This window comes from Nomia melanderi, chromosome 3, assembly GCF_051020985.1.
Source record: "Nomia melanderi isolate GNS246 chromosome 3, iyNomMela1, whole genome shotgun sequence".
NCBI classification, from domain to species: domain Eukaryota; kingdom Metazoa; phylum Arthropoda; class Insecta; order Hymenoptera; family Halictidae; genus Nomia; species Nomia melanderi.
Window position 1 is genome coordinate 2487377 of NC_135001.1, and position 21240 is coordinate 2508616.

Consider the following 21240-nt stretch of genomic DNA (forward strand, 5'->3'; position numbering starts at 1 on the left):
CATTTAAGAGGTCTGGACAGAGCGCGAGGCGTTTCTCACCAATAAAACGCCCACGTCGGGGCGCCAGGCGACAAGCCCTACAGTTACGGTAATCGCACGTGCCAATTAAACGTGTCGTCACTTACTTCTTGGATCTTATAGCTGGTCCGCACGGTCTTGCGTTTCGTGGTGGTGACCTCGTAAGTTTCCTCGACGGTGGGCGCCTCGTCATCCTCGTTGTTGTCGCCGGTGTTCTTGTTGTTGTTGCTGTGCACGAGGTCCTCGTCGCCCATCGCGTCGCTGTCGAGGACGTTTGTCGCGTCCATCCTCGCGTTCTCCGTGTCAGTTTCCAGGGTGAACGATCGAGCACCGGGTACGTAACCGTCCGAGGTAATAGGTAACCACGAGACAAGCCTAGGGGACGTTAGAACGGGTCGTGTGGGTACCGCAGCGGGTCTACGCACGCGAATCCTCGCGTTCTTTTGCACCAAGCGGATCCTCGCCGGAGTAGCGAACGGTCGCGAGTTGGTCGCGCGGAAAAACTTCGAACGAGCGACCGCCGAAACTATTCCGGGATTGACGAAGTTCTGCACGAAGCGGAGAGGCTGGCCGTACTAAAGCACCGCGGTTCGAGAAACCCACCGCGAACGTGTTCCCGCGCGCCTTTCAACGGCGAAAATAGATTCCCTCAAGTTTTCCCGATGGAACACACGCCGCGCGACGTCAGGACCCGGCGAGTTGTCGATCCCGTCGTTCGCCGCCGCGATAAATCTGCCACCGAGATTTTAGCTACCGTTCCGTGGATCGAAAGCTGTTGGTGGTGACGCGCCGGGTAATCGGACTGCTCGCTCGCGGGTGCGGTTGCGTCTGCGAGAAGACAAGGGACGCGTCGGGAATCCCCACAACTGACACTTCGAGACGCATCGATCACAGCAAGGGCGATTACGATGACTGTTCAGCCGGCGTTCATGGCTTCAGTCGTATTTCATTAACGGGGAATCGTCTTGAGGCGGTCGTGACATGTATTTTTGCAAGTACGTTTATCAGGAAAGGTGTCGTGGATTTGTTGAAATGGTAGAACTCGGATTGCCATTAATGGTAAAAGAGCCAGCTTCGTTCTCAGTGAAAGGAATTCTGTGAGTCATACGTAAATTTAATCGCGTGTTTTCGAGTGTATTTACAATCACAATAAACAATCCATTTCGTGATAAAATTAAATTGTTTGCGCATCGGATGATTAAGATCAAAGAACGGGAATGTACAGTGGTCGCTTTGAATTTTGTGCTCGCATCGCCATCTGATGACACGCGGATCAATTTAAATCGCAGTGACGAGTGGTTTCGAGAGTCCGCCGGATTGTTTTGTTTTCTGATGATCGCGATAACAGCGAGATTATTGTTCAGTCGTTTTATCACTATAAATATATTTTTAAAAATCACAGCAAAGTTAATAAGGCATTTTTAAACGCAAACACGTATGTCCTTGGTACATCTTGCTGCGCTTCTTTAGTAGACTTAACGTTTTAAATAAGCGTAACATGCCAACAATTTTATTGTAACACTAAGTTTTAAATAAACAAGGCTTGCCAACAATTTTTAACACTGGAATCACCAATTAATCCGTTACGAATGCATGGAAAAGCTCTTATTGTCCGTGTCAGCTGACATTTTATGAGTTCTCATAGTTCTTTAACCGCGCCAGGTCCTCGGGTCTAAAGACTCCAACTTCGGTGATAATGCCTTTGATCAGACTAGCTGGAGTTACGTCGAACGCTGGATTCCAACACTGAATTCCAGGTGCGGCGATTCGTTGGTTGTTTACGTGAGTCATTTCTCTGTCTGGCCTCTCTTCGATGACAATATGGTCGCCACTGGGAATACTGAAGTCTATGGAAGTCCGTGGAGCCGCTACATAGAAAGGAACATTGTGGTACTTAGCGACTATGGCGATCTGAAAATATCGGGAACAAATTCATTAGTATCGAAATGAATGTTTCATAAATGTTAATGATCATAATCATCATATATAATACCTGATAAGTTCCTATTTTATTGGCTGTATCCCCATTAGCGGCTACCCTATCCGCGCCAACTACAACGGCGGATATATTTCTGGATTTCATCAGCGCCGCAACCATATCGTCGCAAATCAAGGTAGCAGGAACTTTTTCATACACCAATTCGTACGCAGTCAACCTTGCTCCTTGATTGTATGGCCTAGTTTCAGTGCAATATGCGTGTTCTGTAAGTGTAATTGACACTATATAACTGGATTTTGCACCGTGATTAAGAACTAAGGACATGCAAACGTTACCAAGACTATTTTTCTTATGTAGAGATCTAATAACACCTAAAGCTGTGCCATAACCTGCTGTCGCAAGGCTGCCAGTATTACAATGCGTCAGAATCCTGACCGAATTATCCCCAGATGTATGCTTCAAAATTTCTTGTGCTCCGAAATCTCCAATAGCTTTATTGTCCTCGATATCCTTTTCCAGCATAGCTTCTATGGCCTTGAGAAACCTATGAGAACAAGAGTATCAGTAACATCAATCATAAATCAATCTGTAAGTTTCAAACCGAAATCTCATACCTTTCCTTCATTTCCGATTTTGTAACATTTTGATCTTTACTAAGCCTATTGGCCAACTGAATTAATTCATCCGCCGCAATCTTCATGTTAACTGCCGTTGGACGCGCCGATACCAAATAATTTAATTTACCCTCGACATCCTGTCGAAGACTCTTTTTGTCTACCGGATCTTCTTTCATTAGTTCACTGGCAAGACTTAAACAGCCTACGATAGCTATAGCCGGTGCACCTCGAACCTAGACAATCCCAGTTGAATAAGCCACAACTAATACAACTCATTCTGAAAGCATTAAGCGATTCTTTAGCAGTTTAGAGCAATTTAAATCAATTAACTCCTTCAATTAAGATTCTGTTCACGCGAATCACTTTAAATCACAATATCCTTTGCTGCAATTTATCTACTCTAAACTGTCACTTTGAGGCAATGATCTACATCTCAGTAAAAGGATCAATTCTCTCAAATTACAGAACATCATCTCAGTTAAACTTTACTTAAACCACTCCCAAAAATAATTTACAACTGATAGGAAATAAAAGAATGACCTCAGCAATCGTACTTTCTTTGGAAAACGTACCTGCATCTTATTGATGACTTTCCAGCCATCCTCCACGCCTTTGACGGGGATGTATCGGGAGATAGCCGGCAACAGTATCTGATCAAGAATTTCCAGCTTGCCGTTTTCCCATTTGATCGCTTGCAGCGTCATTTTGTACCGTCAGTGTCGACTGCGTGACGTGTGCGGTAGCAATGCGAAGAGATACAGGCAGATTCGAGACGCGGCTAATAGAACCGCGGCTTGGTAGTTTCTGAATGAAACGGCAGCCCGTTCATTTGAAGCTCACGTGCACTTCATACGGCCGTGACTCGAAACCTATCGTAACGCCGTATCGCACCGATATCACGTGACGGACGTAGGCTGCGTGTAGCATGTATGAATTAGCTGTTCCCACCGCCATCTGACGGGTCTCGCGCGCACCATGGCTTCTTCGTACGACCGGAAATCCCGTTGCGCGAATCGTTCGAATATTTCGCGACACGCCGGACGGCGCGACAAAAAATCCCCGACCGGTTCGGAATTTTCATGAAATTTAGGGAATCCCTGATAATGAGCAACGGAGGCCTGGAATATTTTGGCTATTATCTACGAATTTTCCTTTAAGCATTCTGCGATATTAGAATGGAACTTCCGGCGGGCGCTTCTTTCGGCAACGATAACGGACCGAGTGACATCAATCTTCTGAATTTAACGGTTTAACACTAGAACTACCAAGCTTAAGCTGATTTTTCTAAATTTCTTTGTAAAACTTATAACTGTGTATTTATTAACCCCTTGCTTTATGATTTATTTTTCAATTGTGATCGACGCAACAACTTTGTCAAATAATTCATCGAAAAAAAAAAGAAAAATCCTATGTATGTTCTATGTCTACATTTGCTCTGCAATATAATAATTAATGACAGAAGAATAATATTTAATTTTAATTCAAGCGAATCTAGATAATTTTGTGCCTGTTGAATTTTATTCAAAATGTTCACCACGAGTCTCGCACGTCATTGTAAGGCAAGGGGTGATCGTCGAATATAATATAGTAGCTGTTCCTTTTCAGTAATTGTATAAAAAGAAATAAATCTGGTAGTTCTAGTGTTAAGTAACGCAGCGTCGATTTTAAACGTTATTAACGACCTTTATCTATGAACTTTTTTTACTTAACACTAGGACTACCGAGCGTTTAATACGATTGATATGCAAAACCTATAAAAATTGTAACAATAGATATCAATGATTGCGAAACAAAAACGGAAACCAGTCATTCTAACTATTGCAGTAGTTCTAGTGTTAAAGTTGCCTGCATTTCTGTCTTATAATCGTCTACATTCGATTGTTACGTTCCAACTACGGAATTACACAACATAAACGCGTTTTTCGTGAAAGCTTGTGCAAAATATTGGCTATACCGTATATACGTAAGATCTCGAATATAAACTATCAACGCGTTACTGTTGTTTTCAAATATGAACAATCTGGCTTAAGACATTCGCGACGTCATGATAGACGTCATGTATTTTGCCTGATTAGACTCAATTTACGCTGTAAACTCCAAATGTTGTGAACAATTTTTGCTCCTCAATATTCTTGAGTGTCCAGGGAACTTAATCACTGAGAATGAGTAAGCAGAGGATAAAATGAACGCTGTTTGCCTAAGAAATGATCGTTGATTTTATGGAGCCTTGTTGCTGGCTGTTGATTGTTTTCTCGCTGCACTTTCCAGGATTAAGAGTTTCTCCGTTGACGAAATTTTAAAGGACTTGTCCGCGCGATTAGCCGTGTTCCTCCGTGAACGGTCTGGCAGCTAATAACGGTACTCGCACGGAAGCGGAACACTTCAGTTCGTGTTAAATTACTTTACGAGAAGCCATAGCCTATTCTTCCGAACGTCATAAACGAGAAACTGGTCACATGAACGATTAGCAATTCCTCGGTGGTGCAGGTACATACAGAAATTTGAAAGTTAGGGACGGGCTATGACTCCTCGCATTACACTAATCTTCTTTTAACTGTTCTGGCAAGTTCCAAACGACGATGACGAAACGAAAATATCTACGGGATATCCGAAAAGTTGTGTCCAAGAATATTTCTTTTCAGAATATTGTCCGTTCTATAGAAAATTAGTGAATCACTCATGGTAGAAATATTTCACGACGAATCCTAATAACTGAGCATTTATTGTTCGTATTATAAAATGAAACAAAAGCGAACAGAAGAGCTACTCAGAACTATGTAAGGCGTTGCACGAAGGTTTATTTGTGAATTTTGTTGAAACAATCAAGGCACATCGCAGGAAGGCCACTGCAATCGTTACAGTATGTCCGCACTCTTTTCGCTTTCGCGCGTGCTCGGTCTGGTCCATATGTCGAGCGAATCTCTTGGTAACACGGCGAGCACCGTTTTCTGGATTCCCTTGCAGAACCCTCGTACTTTTTCAAAGAATGACGTGATTCTACTCTCTGCTTCGACGTGCCCATTCCTCCAGCACTCTCTTCCTTATCATCCTTCAACAGTCCATCAATCACTTTCTCGCCTGTGGGGATAGACAGTAAATACAGCTTACGTCGCGAATGTGTTAAAGGAATTTTAGATTTTCATTTATCTGTTATAGAAACACGTCGTTATTTCGTATCTCGAATCTCGAAAGATTTACGATCAACATTAGGGACAAGTTTCCTCTAATTGGATGTCAACTCCGATCCAACTTCATTAAATATTAACGCAACAACTCGAATAATACGCAACAGTTAACAATCAGTCCGATCAGAACTCGATTTTAGCTAAAACAACCGATAGAATCAAAGTGGCGATGAATTGGCGGTTAATACTAGAGATTTTGAATAAGCACATTGTGCCTTAGATTCCGCAGGGAGCCTCACAGAAAAAAAGCGTCCGTTCCGATCGCGGATTCGTCTTACATGGTGCGGCGCGCGGGCATAAAGTCGCGGAACTTAAATCAGACACGGTTCGCCGCAAAGGAATCGGCCGCATTTCCGATGCAATTCGTCGCTTTGATCCTTTATATGATTCGCGACGGAGGCGAGGTACGTTCAGCCGTTCGGTTCACTCGTGACCGAATACCGTCGGCATAGTGCAAACTACCCCATTTACTTGCTGTGTTTTTAAAAAAAACCTTTGCATTTCAAAATAGTCTGCGCTTCACAGATGGTCTCACCTGTTCACGCGCGCGGAGCAGCACATTCCGCGCTGAAAGTGTAATTCCGACGGACGAATTTCGACCGTTTTCACGATCCTTTCGTCTTTCGTTTCATGGGAACAGTGCCGGAAGAATGTGCGCAGACTTATGAACCGACATCGTTCGAGGAACGTCTAGACGTCGTTGCCTCTATAGGGCGGTTCATTCCGAAATAAAGAATGACGGTTATAACGTTTGATGCTCCGCGAGATCGATTTTGGAAACGAATACATTACCGTTCGACAGTTTGAAGTTACTTTAACACGTTCTGCCAGCGTTCATTTCGCCGAGGACCTCCTCAATTGTGATATTTTATTCAATCCAATAACTCTATGAACGAAATATCGAAGAAATGAAACTATAACGAGTTATTGAGTTCCTAAATATAATGCCGTAGCTCGTAACTTTAAATAACAATATCTATGAAATTAATTTCATTTGGAAATAAACGGAAATTAACGTATCGCCATTCTAACTATTTTTTGTAACCGAAAATTTGATAACAATTAACGATAATAGAAGTTGAACAAATTACAATCACCCTTTATGATGCGAGTTCAATAGAATTTTAAAGCTATAAATCTCGAATTAGAATTTCCAGTCATCAACTCTGATACACGTAGATCGTACTTATATTAGATCATGCAGACGTATACACGGTGATAAAAGAGTCTGTAAATATACGAGTTTTTCAAGTGAATTTAAGTTTTCTTTGGGAGCATCTTTCGATAGTGAAAACACGTTAGCGGAACCATTTCATACGTGTCTGCGGTGTACAAGTATTTTGACGCGACCTGTAGAGTAAGTAAGTTGCCTGCTGGAAGGAAAACAAATTCTTTATCGGATAAACCGGCACGTGGTGCGAGAAGTTCACCGGCGTTACGACACGGCCGTCATTATAATGGAAAAGTAATTCGAAGTTGTAGAAACGTCCGCCTCGGCAGCTATTTTGTGCTCGCGGATGTTACAGTACGCCGCGTATTATTACATTCACGTGTCGATTACTATTCGCGATCGAGGTTCGTTCCATTCGCTGGCGGACTAAGTAACTTGTCGTCATGTTTCTTTAAAGCATGACAAATAAGTTCGCGCTCGGTGTACCGAAGTTGAATGTCGGCGACGCGTGAAATGCCTTTTCAACGGCTACCGTCGTAAAGATCTGCGGACATACGTTTGTTTGTTGGAACCGTGCGAACGTAACGGTGTTCAAGAATATTCCCGGTTGTCTGCGTCGATTTCACAACGACGTTTCTGTCTTTCAGTTTCTCTTATCAGATTTTAATTAAATTTAACTAATCGAAGTAATGTTGATCGTGTACGATCTGTGAATATTTGTTCCGTCATGTGCGATATCTTAATACTTCAACTGAATTGATCGCAGGAAATTAATTTGTTCACGTGAAACTTTAAACAACCGTGCACGTTTTTAACGGCCGACTAAAATGTGCAGCTAAAGTGCAAGTGTAACGTTAGATAGCTCATCAAGAGCAAACCCGTATTTGCATGTTTGTTTGGAGCATTCGCTGTACTAAATTCTTGAATTAGAACAGTTTGCACACGCCTCACATGATCTTTGAACCATCATAGAATCGCTGATAAGATAATGAGGAAACTGGATGTAGCTCGTAACACATTAGAATGAAATTATTGAAAGAAACAGCTGAAATTCGAAGTGTCGTGTCACTGTGGGAATATTATACATATAAAATATATCGCTCAAAAAAGAAATTACAAATATAACTTGGAACATTTTCGATTTATCAAATGTATATGAGAAATGCGAATAAAAACATTTTTCATAGAAAACACCACCGATATTATTAAATTAATCGAACGGAAAATTAGTATTCGTTTTGTCGAGTCACAATCACTCGCGAATCGGGAATCCAACACACAAAACAAGAATCGTTCGAGAAAAATGGGAAATCAATATTTCGACACGAACACGATTTAACACTAACTATACCGGCACTTTTCCTACCGTAAGTAGTCAAACAACTGGCTACAAAATAGAGATGAACAAATTAGACGATAAACTTTTCTTAGCAGAAACAGAAACAAAAGGAAAATTAAATAAACTAAAGAAAACGCAGAATTTGAAATCCGGTGATTTGACAGGTTCCCGGTACAGTTAGTGTTAACACTATTTTTACCGAAGATGTCGAATGGCACCATCTGAAACGTTATCTTAAAATTATTTTCCGAGTTTAGTCGTACATTCTGAATTGACTTTTCGGCTTTTCCAATAACGGTTATAAAATGAACTACAGGAAATGTCTAAAATTCAATCGAGGACAAATTATTAAATTGAGAAAATAATTTGAAGTGAAAACTTCAGAAGGTGTCTTTTGACAGCCTCGGTAGGAATAGTGTTAAAGACGGCAAGCGGTTTCGACGCAGTGGGTAAGTGACAACGAAGAATTTACACAAATTCATATTTACTTTAATTAAATATATCTATGTACATTATAGGTACATCATAATACATTCACCATATGACGACTGTACAGCTTAGCAGCACTTTCAATACTGTTCATAAAAATACATCGCATATAAACGAGCAATCGGTTTATACGCAAGGTCGGCCCGGGACTTGCGACCAGATAGAGCGTTTCCCCGATCTTTCATCTTTCTCCGGGCCCCACGGCCGCGGAACGCGGGCTATATGTACAAAAAAGATTTCGGCTCGAGTCGCAGGTCGGGCCAAACGAAGAAGGAACGTGCCACGTGAAATGTACGATCTTGCCCAGGGATCGGAACTGTCGGTGACAGGAATCGCGGTTAAAAATTCTTCTTTTAAAAACGCCCCTCGCGAAACAGCACCGAGGAACCGGAAGAACGCGACGATTATTCTAACCGGGAGTAGTTCTGTGAAAGAGAAACCGAGAATGATCGACACGTTTCTCGTGCTACCAGGCAGCAATTTCCAGGACAATTATTTCCTTAAAAAGCAGACATTGATTATTTGAATTCTATATCGAATTTTGATATTGATTCATTAAGAATGTAACTGGCTAGAGCTAGCCACTCAATCGTATCGCTGAAAACTGGAGCTTGGTACAAGATACTTTCATTCTCGACGAATTTCCACAGGAAAAATCATTATTCACATATCTTATTTTAATGTCCGTATTGCGATAGCGATCAACGTTAATGCAATCCACAATTCCCATTCGGGACGCAGGCGATTCGTCGGAGCAGTTTCGCGAACAGGAGTCGTCGTTGTTCCAGCTTCGAATCCCCGGATCTTACGGAAGTACTATTAACAAACAGTTGGCTACCCGAGTGGGCTGCGAATTAACCTTAAGTACCATCGAGAAACACGAGATATTGACACTTTTGATACCGATGTTTATACAATTATATAGATTGTGTGCAAAGTATCCGGCCTTTGGCTGTCGCGACGAGAACGCGTCGGTTCTGCATCTTTGGGGTTCGGGGCTATAGTCGAATCGAATTCGATTGGCAGCTCAAGGTCGTTTCTCCCACTGTTAGTCGAGTAGAAACGCCTATCTCGATTCCACGCCCATTCTAGGGGCGTGGTAAGCGTCGATGGGCGGTGAGAGGCGTGGCTAAGCCTTGCAGTAATTGAAGCATCTCCACTTGACTTGAAGTTAGCTGTGGGAACATTGTTATCTACTATTGGCCTGTCACACGGTTCAGATTCCTCACGTACGCCATTATTAACAAAGAAAGAATAACAATAATATCGGAGGATGTAAAGAATCTCACGTTCGATGTATAGTATATGGCGTTATGTTTGGCCTCTTAATTGTCTTGATAACAAACACGCAATAGGGATAATTTGAGTAACAGATGAATAAAGTTTGAGCCTGTACTAAGTGGAACGGAAAAAGTGGAGAACGGGGAGTGGCCAGAGGGTATGGTGGGAGTAACTTCTCCCACTGAACTTAAATCGTCATTGAAGAAACAGGAGTGGGAGGAAGGAAGAACGGTAAAAGTGGACCAACTCCTACGACTGTTTTCGAATTGCTTTTGGAAAAGGCGGGACAGAATGCTCCTCCCGCTGACCTTGAGTGACCAGTCGATTCTACACGAACTATACACGAACGTGATCAATCGAGAAACGGCGCGTTATCACGAACGACACCGACCAGCCACGAAATCTTATCTGCGAAATAGACAGAGCCGACTCGTGCTCTCCGACCACGTTATCACATTATTTTTCTTGCTTTTCCTCTCTTTTAAATTCCAATCTCACTCTCACACTCACTCTCTCACGCTTCGTCGCAATGTGCAACGATTCTCCAATCGTTTTCGCACTTTGCCATTCACGATTACTATGTATAGAAACGATTTTGCGAAACAACTTAAGGAACATTTGGTATCGAGGGCAATAATTCGGTCGGGCGACGGCGGGCTGGTGCGGGGAACCGAACTTTGCGATCCCTTCGACCCCGTAGGAACGTTTTCACTTTCTTTTCACTCTCTGTCGTCGAAAGTTGCATTATTGGCTTCATTGTTTCGTTGCTCTGGCGATCGCTTCGGAAGTTTAGGGGACTGCATTGCGAATGAGTCAATATCTTCACGTGGCGAAATGTAACACAGTTACAATTCAGATTGGATTTGATCGATATCATTGTCAATCGAGAGTATATTTCCAAAAGTAATGATACGTGTATTTGCATCGGTGATTACAGTTTTCGTTTAAACTCAGTGTCCAGTCTTGCTTCTCGTTCACAGACCGTGTGCAAATTCGCGAAACATGAGAACAGAAGATTAAATTTACGTACAAAAATATTGATTCTCGTCGAAACACAAATGTCGAAATTTATCCGGCGAGAAAAGTAATAAATAACGATACATAAACTGATGTATGTACTATTAAATAATTGTATTTCTCGGAGAGAAGTCGCCTGCACGATCGCCCGCGGGCGAAGAGGAAAGAAAGCGAACTGTAGCCTCCGTAAGATATTTTTCTTGAAATTTCATCTGATGCCTGACAAACACGCTGTATTGTAATGTTATAAATCGCGCTTAAGTTACGTATTTTTCCGGTGGTTCGGCAAACAAAAATGTGTATTTTTCGCGGGGAATAGCGAGCGAAAAGCGTTACCGTGCGCGCGTAAAAATATTTTCGCGGCTGCCGAAACGCGAGAGCCATCGACATCGATGAAAACGTTTATAATGTGTTACAAATACCGACTCGAGGAATTTCTGAAAGCATCCGTCATGTGCAAGGCTGTGCGCGTTGATGGAAATCTAACGGGAATCAAAAACCGAAATTTCGGGCGTGTCGCCGCTGATAGACCTCTCCAGCGGGGCTACAGCTCGCTACAGGCTCACCGTTTTCTACCGTGCAGCCACTTATCCGCGGAAAAATTTGATTCGCTCGAATACGTAAAATAAACGCGCCTCGTTCGTCGTTCGAGGAGAACGAAAAATGTGAAACGCTTTCCATGAGTATTCGGAGGTACTTATTAACATCGGGATCTATTAAAAGTAAATCGCGCGTCGTGGGGAGAAATTCAATCTCGACGGATCCAGTATTATGAAGTTTCTTATAAAAAACGATGTATTGACAAGCGTATTATTAAAATTCGTTATTCAATCAATGAACCATTGAACGTTTCTTTATTCATTCAAAATATCTGTAATGCGTCTGGAGAATTAATTCGAAAGAATGATCGGTGTAAGATTATCGACCGACCTAATTCATCTCCATTATAACTTAATGAAGTATTTAATCACGTCGCTCGGGGGGAGAAGGAAGTTTTCCGTGTGCAAAGCTTCGATATAAACTAAAAAAGCGTACGAAAGACCACGGGAATAATACAGGCTTATAAGTCATGATTGTTTAAAAGTATACTAGAAAATCGTAAAGTGGTATCAAAATTCCAAGATCGATCAAAAACCGTTCTAGTTATAAGATCACATCTAAAGTAATAAATGAATCTATAAGTTGTAAAAAATAATATAAAAAGATGAAGCAACAACATATCGCTGTAGAAAAATGATCTAAAAAAAAGAGCATTGTGCTTAACAATTCGCGTTTTTGTTCGAGAGTTTAAAGTACATTTTCAATTTCATGAGTTCAATTGATTGAACGAGGCTGAAAGGGATGATTTGATTTGTTTCCGAATTCATTCTATCGCGAGCTGTATAATTGATCGGGCCGGCGAGGAAATATCGGAATAAATGGCCACCGTTGCAGAATTTCGCCAGGAAAAATCTGCAGCCACGTGAGAACCACTGTCTCGCCGTGCATTACCGCAAAATGAACCGAAGAGATGGCCCGCGCTGAGGCTAACGCAATAAATTCGCCCATTCGACGAGGGCAGAAGAACTTCATTTAATTCCGCGCTCCCCAGTTTGGAACGTAAGAACGCCTTTGATGCGAAGCGTCCAGGGATCCGGTAAATTGTAAGTTAATAAATCCACCGGCACAATAGCAGCAATGCATCATACGCAACGCTCGGCGCAGCGCGAAACTTCTCGCCGCTTAACATTCTGATAGATTTAAAGGCCCCCTGAAAACTTTCCATCTTCTTCCTATGCCGTCCGTGTTCTACCTCTCATCGGAGTGCGCGTAATAGGGGAGCTCTTTACGTACAATCACAATATCATCTATACCTCGAACATTCTCTATTAATGTTGAAAAATAAAAAGAAATTCCGGTCGCGTCTTTCAACCGCGAAATTCAAATAACGCGCCCATGAGTATTATACTGAAAAGAATATTTGTACGAACAAAGTCCCACTGCTAAACAACGGAATCCTCGATTACAATTCACTAGAGAAAAAGAACAATAATAATTCTCAACGATAATTCTCTATTGAAAACGCAGAATTTCATATCGAAGCGAAGAATCATTATACGTATTAATTCCAAATGATCTACAAGGGGAGACGTTTCCCCGCGACATCGAACATTCGTCGCACAGGAATTTCTCGTAGAATAAACTATTACAAAATCGATTTATAACGAAAAAATCTCTGCTTAGCATGTACACGCAACGAAGACGAATCGACGAGGGCCTCCGTAATCTGAGAATAAAATCATCGTCGGCGACAAGCGCGAGAGGTTCGCTCGTCGCGCAGACGGTCCTCGAGAGGTTCTTCCGCATTTTCGGGAACAACGGGGGCGCGATTGAATAAACGCGGCCGACACTCGTTCGGACTCAGCCCTGCCTGCACATCGAAAGCAGCTGATGGTTCCAGCAGTTTGCGTAGCAGAACAAACGGAAACTTGTCACCCCTCGAATTTCCGGGTAAAGCCGTAGCCGGACGAAACAGTCGCGGGCAGAGCCGAGGAGCGTATTTGCTTCTCGACACCTTGCCGGCTTGGCGTATCGATTGAGGAGCAGTCGATACAGCCAGGAAGTCAAACAGTCTTGCACGAAGTTGCGATTCCCGCCGCGCGCACCAGACCACCGTCACGTGAATGTTTACATATATATGTACACACATATATTTATAGAAACTCGGTCCTCGTTCTCCCCCTTAGCCCTCCTCGCTATACGTATACACGTGTACACGTATACGCGTCACAGGTAATATATCTATATTATAAATTCCATATTTATATTATTTATGCGTATAGGTAATGCGTGTATCATATGCATGTTATATACCTAGTTCCATTTTGGTCGTGTGCAGACGTCCGACGACGGGTGAACACGTGTGTGTCCAGCTTTGATCGAGCAAACGTCAAAGTTCCATTATCGTCACCGGGACGACACCACTTCGATCGCGGCCTTCTATTTACAGCGCGCGCCGCCGCCACCTCGCCACTCAGAGACTGAACGGTCTCGATCAGCTGGAACCCGGTTACGTCGGACCAAGGGAACTGTTTGAGTCGAGCGCGAAATCCTGGAATTTTACGTCCGGGAGCCACCCGCCGTAACTTTCGAATATTTCCGTCGCTAGACGCGAACAGAGAAAACGCTGTTGTTCTTGTAATTTCGACGCGTCGACGATTCCGCCGGTCGCCGGTGACCGACGCGGCTACCAGTCGCTCGGACTAGGATCGGCGTGTTCGGTGAGACTGAAGTCTGCGGATACATGAATCGTTTACCAGTTGTGTTCTTTTTACGGTACGTCGTGAAACGTTAGGATATTCTATTGTAATTGTTACAATTATTCGTATCTGTTGTTTCGAAGATCGTTGTTGAGTAAGAAGTGTGACGGGAAGCACGTGGGTTGCACGTGGGTTGCACGTGGGTTGCATGGTCGAATTGTGAGTTAAATAGGCAACGCTTCTGTTTCGTTTGTGCGATAGCTGCATAGGTTTGCGACTATTCGGATAAAAGTGGTTTTATTTATGAGTTTCTATGAGGTGAATGGTTTTAGAATTTAGCTGGATAGTTGAACGGTTCGAATGTTTGAAAATGCGGACGTAAAGGAATTGAATTCTAGGAGAATTTTTATTGCGCTGTTTGAAGGTTCTTCGGGAGCTGAGTGTGCGAAGATGGAAATGAAATTGACTTGATAATTCTCCAGATGTAGCCATAGTCGATAATTATATGTATATTATACTATTTGGCAAGAACCTGGAATTCTATGTTTCGTACAAGCCGACAGAAATAGTGTTCAACACAGTTGCCACACTGTAGACAGTATTGTCGGTCACAGGCAGGAGATACCATTGACCGAGCACTTTCTTTTTCTACCTAAAGAACCTTTTTCTTGTGCATTCGCGCGAATGCACGAATTTAGAGTGCATCTTCGCATTCTACCAATCAAAAGTCGCAGTCCGGCTAAAGTCCTTGTGTATTGCAGCGAATTCTCGGGAATATTCTGAATACAGCGAGTTGTTCATTGTTCGCTGACCGGTGCACGTATCGGTGAAAGAATTTTCTAAAACTTTCGGAAAGCAGTTGTCTGTCTTTCATCAAATTTGTACGTCGAGTTAAAGGAAAGTTAAGATATCGAGAAACTTATACTTAATTACTAGACAATAATCTAACAAATTTCATGGCAAAGTATTATACTTAAAAGTGTCCAAATAAAATCTACGTAACCTGTCATACGTAACAATTCAGTTGGAGATCGTGGCACGTGGAAAATTCAATTCAAATTGGAATATGATCGGACAGACACAGCATGAATGGGGCTGTACGAACAAAACGCGAGAGTCGAATAATTGTCCATGGAAAATAGCTTACTAAAAGCGATCGGAAATACATCGGAATTTCTTTGTACCGGTCGCCGTGAAGGGGTTCCCTTAGAGGAAAAGAAACCCATTCCAAAACGAGAGTAAAACGGATCGCGGAGTCCGCGATCAAACGCGTGGCTCCCGTCCCAAAAACGTCGTCAACGAACGCCTCCGTCTGCGCGGAAAACGCATTCCGCACCGCCCGCAATCGTCACACGCAAACGCGTAAATTAACCTTAATTTATCGGCCCTACGGTATCACATAAGTTCCACGCTGACTTGACGCGAGCCTTTCGCTCGACCCGTTACGAGATAACTTAGGAACCACACGCTCGAAGAATCTTATACTGACAAGAGGTTTTGTTAGGTACTTTACGAGCCTCGACAATGATTATTACCGTTTAGTAGACGAAGAGTATTGGTCCAAAGAGAAATGTAATTACATATATATTCGGAGGGGAGCCAGGTGTCGGCCGAGGATCCAGCCGTCGTCGTTCCTCGTCAAGATCGTCAAGATCACCGTTGTCCGCCGCCGTGTCCGGCCGAAAACTCTTCGACGTTGAACGAGAAGCGACGAGCAAATGAAGGTTCCGTGGCTGCCCCGTTCGACACCTCGTGCCGCCTCGACGTGTGTTCTGTACAGCTCTGTTTGCGTTTCCTTTTAACTATGGACATCGTACACGTACGAAATACTGTCGACGATTAAACACCCGAGAAACGTGTCTCGCTTCTATCATTCCGGGTCGATGTTAGAACCGAGCCTAGCTGGCCTTAAACGAAACGAACAACATTAAGATACACGTAACAGCGATTACGACCGCGATTATAATTCGTAGTACCCTTTGAGTTTTCGGTGTTCGATGATCACAGCGCGCGTTTCAGCCTTCCATTGCGTAAGAATTAGACCGTTTTCATTTTTCCTCATTTTTCGCTCCATTTCTTTTTCTTGAATTTGCTTACTTTTTTTGCTTCTCGAAGCTCACCGGACATTCTACGCCGCGTTAGCAGCTCGCGTCCCCGTCCCGCCTGTCATCCGATCGTTTCGCGGATTTCGGGGATGCCGAAGACGGCGGAGAAACCGGGGACAAACTGTCGAGCAGGCGGCGGGACGCGGATTAAACCGAATCCATTTACGTTCGCGTCCATGCGAGCCTGATCTACGATACTTCGATACTATTTACACGAACCCTAGCGAGTGTTTTCGGTGTCCACCGATTATTTGTACGATCGTTTACACGCGGAGAGGTACCCAATCGATATACCAGCCAAGAAACGAAAGTTCACACCGCACCGTGTCCGAGGAGACTGGAGTCGAAACGTTTTACTATTCGATCTCGATTGTCCTCGCAAAATTCTGACTCCTTCCTTGCTGCGTTGCGTCTGCACTTACGCTTTCTTTCCTTTCTTCTTCTTCTTCTTCTTCTTCTTCTTCTTCTTCTTCTTCTTCTCCAATTTTCTTCCTTTTGTTTCTCATCTTGCTCGGTAGTATCCTACCTCCCCTTTAGTCCTTGTATACACGAGCACGATGATCGGAGAGATCGTTCAGAAAGACTGAACACACTCACGCGATACCTAGAACAGGCCGTTCGTTGTGGATTCACCCCGCGAACCGTGTCTTCCGTGATTAATTATTGGCGACTGTCCCAGTGCGAGCCGATCCGCCTCGCGAGAACGATTTGTCCGCGGGAACGATGGTTTCAAACGAGCCGGACGATCCTTCTTTTTTGCGGGATAACATGGCCGCGAGTATCAGTGGACGTTGGAAACGGGACGTCTGCTTTTCAGCGGGTCTCGAAGCGTCGGAGTCTGTCGACGCGTTAACTGCCACGTGAATTTTACGGTTCTTGCGATTCAGATTTGTATGTAACATCATTCGGATTATAGGAAACGCGATTTTCTTCGTAACGATCTTGGTGAATTTAATAATTTAATAATTTAATAATTTAACAATTTAATAATTCTTAAATTTCATTGGAAATTACTTGTAATTACTTGTATGGATCATTTTATTTGGATCGTAGCAGAAACGAATATCATTAGTGAGAATTACTCATTCTTTGAGAATTTACTATTCACCGTAGACTGTTATTTACTTAGTCATGTTATCGAAACATTTTATTCGATGATACCGGTCACCGAGCACTATGGCAGTCAATGCGTTAACTCTAAACTACTGAGGTGAAGTCTCACATACCGCAGTCTTCATTCTTTACATTATAAAATTCGGATACTTCGTGATCAAGCATTCAAGCCGACTAAAATATACAGCACCAGTCAAATTTTGCTTATATCGAATATATACAAGTTACCATTTGTCCATAAAATTTCATAAGGTCTGAGACTCCATCCCAACAGTTGACAGTTCACTCAGGGAACACTCCTGTACGCTTTCGGTGGCTCCAAATTGTAAAAGATTTTGATAGGAAAATCTCGAATCATAAAGTAAACGTGACATCACAGAATCAACTACTCCAAGGAACTCCTCCTCGTTAGCAATTCATACCATCAAATCAATATTCACAAAATCTCTGAAACAAACGAGTCCCGACTCTACTGCCAAATCCAAGAAAAAGACACTTGAATTTTGAATCACGGTCCCAGAAAGACCAGCGAGAAACCAAAGGATTAATTCATTCCCCTATTGATCCCGAAAGATCTCCAGTTCCTCTGAAAACTCTCAAGCGCCGCTTCGAGGACAGCTCGAACGCTTCGGGACCCTGGACCCTCGAATCCTCCTTCGGAAGCTTCTTCGATGAGCAGTGTCCAGCCGTCGCTCTCGAGCGAGCGTCCAAGAAAGGTGAAAAGGGAATGAATCTAGGGGTAGCGGAGGGAAGGTTCGTCGGCCATCGCGGACTCGTCCCCTAGACTATGGGATGTCAGCGAGCGGACGGTCGCTGCCGTGGGTCTAGGCTTGGTCAGGGCAGTCCGAATCCGAAGAAAGGCGCGATGGGCCTGTCGTCGAAGAGACGGGGCGGCGGAAGCGCCGGCGGCCGCTTCCTTCGCGGGGCAATCAGCGTCCTCTACAAGGACCCTTTGGCGAACACTATCTCCCTGTGCTTGGTGCGTATGTGCGAGCGTAGGGTGTCGATCCTGCTGTAGGTGGCCGGGCAATAGGGGCAGAGGGACCTTTGGGCGGTGTGTATGTGGAAGTGGTGCCAACGGTTGGTCACCTGTTTGCCGCAGGCCCGGCATCTCCACAGGGCCGGCGAGCCAAGCGACACGGCGAACATCTCGTGATAAGACAGACCGACTGGCACGCTCGGCATCGTACCTGCAAACCCAACACGCCTTCATGCGACTACGTCTCTTCCCTTGCGGGACGCGACCACTTTTCCTCCCTCTTTCGTTTCCACTGCGTGGACGTAGGAACGCGAGGACCTCGCTTTTTGAAGGTTGAACGTTGTTCTAACAGGTAGATCAGAGGATTGATTCTTGGATTCGATTGAATTCTGCGTTGAACTGATATTTTGTGAGGAACTGTGAGCTAAAAATTAATATTGACGTCTAATCGAGGTGTATTAGTTTCCTTTAAGTTTGGAAAAGTGAACTTTTCTATACTTTTCACGGGGAATTAATAGTTTTTTATATTAGACGAGAGTATTAATTTGTAGTTCATAGTCGTCTTGTGATCAGCAATGCGAGTGATCCAGTCGAACCTAGATTATCATACTGGATCCACCTTTCATCGAACAACGATCGATCTTTAACTCGCTTCGTCCCCGATTTCCTACGACCATGCTCGCATCTGTCTCATTCTTCTCATTCCAGTTTTTGTGTGTGCGTGTGCGGCTCGTAATGTGCGTACGCGTGTTCAGCGTCTGTTCTTATTGAGAAAAGAACACTGTCCAACAGGGATTTCGATCCCCAATGTCCACCGAGTAATGTCCTTAATATCATGGAAACGTGCAGTTTTTACAGTTAACGCGAGCAAAATCTTCAAAATGAAAAAATCGGTGTCGCATATGAGTCTCTTGAAAAAAAAGACTGAGGAAAAACGATTTTCAGGTTCCGCGGTACGAAGTTTGGAGCGCTAACATGATTCGGAACACTTTGGAAAAAGGGGAAACGTGAAAATTTGTTGGACAGTGCTATCGATGCAGCTTACTTGCCTCGTCAGTGTTCCTTTAAGGAAGACTGATGAGACCTTTTTGACTCCGGAAGTTCTTCATCCACTCTAGACTGGCCGGAAGTTATCGATAGTTGCTTGAGCGATTACCGTCGGGCGTTGAAAAGACGATGGACTGTTACAGTTTCCTCCTCGGCAATTTTCAACGAGACACAAACGCTGACGATAGCGTACAAATTGATCTTGTATGTGGCTTTCATTGGTTCTGCTGCAGGAGAGGACGGGATCGTGGATATTTTTATTTCCTGTGCGGGGAGGGTGGGCAGGTGTGCGTTTCGAAGCGACAAATAAAGGGACTCTCAGACTTTCATTCACACGCGCGCGAATCCCTCATCCCTCTCACACCTCTCACGATATACAGAAGCTTCACAGGGAAACAGCTCCAGGAGATACTCACGTTTTCTAGGCGACGCCGACGTGGACGCAGCCAGCGAGAAAAATACTCGAACGTTTTGCCGATATTATCGGGGGGATTACTTGCGAACGAACTTCGCCACGATGCCTCTAATCCTTCTACCGAGGACGCAGCGAAGTTATGATTGCGTTAACCGGCGATCGATGCCGCGAAACCCTTAAGGATCGATCGCACGTTGTTATTGTGTCAGTGAAACACTCGCGGACACGAGTGTTCGTATCTTTTCGACACTCGATTCAACAATACTTACTTGTTTCTCTGGTTACGTCACTCGAGACGAGCTTCGTCTACGTGTGTACAATCGTGGAAATGTATTGAAACAATCCATTAAAATCAGATGAAAGAAATGTTCGAATAAATTCATTTACTCGTTATGTGAATGATTTGTTGCGTGTTCGAATGCTGTCGAACTGTGTTGTCTGTTAAAGGACTTTGGAAATGGTAAAGAACATTGTAATCTGGAGACTAGAATTGTCAGATGATTGATGTAATTAATGTGAACGCAGTTTTGTGTAGAATATCCTATGACTAACGAATTTGAGTTTCACTTGAGTGTAACGTATTAAATTGCAGAATAACTCATATACATTGCTGGAGCAGCTAAGTAAAACGTTAAAGATGATAAATCTAATATTTAGAGTTGGAGTAGCATAGAGCACCTGTAAAATAAAAGTCCTGTATAGTAGACAATTAAGTGGATTGATTTCGATCAACATCCCGCGACTCGACGTCACTGTAAATCCTCTGTCCAACGGGTGAAGTCTTTGTCCCTACATGGTAGACATTCGAACAAGTAGAGGTCCCTAGGTGGCTTTATAATGAGGTCTCACCCATTCGTACAACTTGAAATACGCAAGCAAATGGTATTTGTTTCAGCCGCATGCGGCCAACGGTTTACGATATATTTACTGTTAAAGTTTCCTGCGAGTTAGTCTACCGAAGTGCTTCGACAATCGAAAATGTAGGATAGTTCGTAAGACTCTAGGCTAACCGCACTGTTGATCTATTTCCTAGTGCCCCTCCTTGTAGTTATCATCACAAACCATTACCAGACATTAAGGTATTAAATTCGGCAACTGTGAATCGACGATGCGAGTTCGTATCTTTTTTCAACCCCTCTTAAGACCTAACTTCACTCGTCACCTTCGATTACACCAACACAAAAATTCTGTTTCTCTGGAACAGATGAATCTCGGAGTAATTAACCAGGACAACCAGATGGGTCAGAATGACCTATTTCAAATTCCTTAATACTAAAATAACCTAT

The 21240-nt window shown here is 43.4% G+C and overlaps 3 protein-coding genes and 1 long non-coding RNA gene across 18 annotated transcripts in view; 1 reads left to right on the plus strand and 3 right to left on the minus strand.

The window, feature by feature from the left end:
• tmod (tropomodulin) overlaps nt 1-841 on the minus strand; it is a 109023-nt gene extending 108182 nt beyond the window's left edge. For 7 of the 12 annotated variants that reach the window (XR_012998303.1, XR_012998301.1, XR_012998302.1 and 4 more), the window contains exon 1: nt 126-840. Coding sequence is in view for 7 of the 12 variants with exons in the window: in XM_031984224.2 (XP_031840084.1) it covers nt 126-305 (180 nt within the window). In the remaining 5 variants the exon portion in view is untranslated. Of the gene's footprint in view, nt 1-125 lie in introns of all 12 variants that reach the window. The other 5 variants (XR_012998299.1, XM_076366398.1, XM_076366399.1 and 2 more) reach the window with 2 other exon arrangements.
• Nucleotides 842-1385: 544 nt separating this feature from the next.
• LOC116430300 (methylthioribose-1-phosphate isomerase) lies at nt 1386-3620 on the minus strand. Of its 3 annotated transcripts, none has more exons than XM_031984239.2 (5): nt 3147-3620; nt 2572-2807; nt 2347-2501; nt 2012-2220; nt 1386-1929 (listed from the first exon to the last, which is right to left on the minus strand). In XM_031984239.2, the coding sequence occupies exons 1-5, from the start codon at nt 3276-3278 to the stop codon at nt 1648-1650; spliced, it is 1014 nt and encodes a 337-aa protein (XP_031840099.1). In that variant the 5' UTR covers nt 3279-3620; the 3' UTR covers nt 1386-1647. The 3 variants fall into 3 exon arrangements, with proteins under 3 accessions (XP_031840099.1, XP_031840098.1, XP_031840100.1); XM_031984238.2 differs by having other exon boundaries at nt 2293-2501; nt 3147-3509; XM_031984240.2 differs by having other exon boundaries at nt 2293-2501; nt 2572-2851; nt 3147-3285.
• A 1690-nt stretch (nt 3621-5310) lies between these two features.
• The window catches only part of LOC116430295 (zinc finger and BTB domain-containing protein 8A), an 87621-nt gene continuing 71691 nt past the window's right edge, over nt 5311-21240 (minus strand). The window contains exon 5 of one of the 2 annotated variants that reach the window (XM_031984216.2): nt 5311-5652. In XM_031984216.2, the coding sequence (XP_031840076.1) occupies nt 5372-5652 (281 nt within the window). In that variant the 3' untranslated portion in view covers nt 5311-5371. Of the gene's footprint in view, nt 5653-9002; nt 18704-21240 lie in introns of those variants that run through there. The other variant, XM_031984218.2, reaches the window with a different exon arrangement.
• LOC116430296 (uncharacterized) lies at nt 7171-8906 on the plus strand. Its single transcript, XR_004235683.2, has 3 exons — nt 7171-8297; nt 8365-8718; nt 8788-8906. It is a non-coding gene; the product is annotated as an uncharacterized LOC116430296 (long non-coding RNA).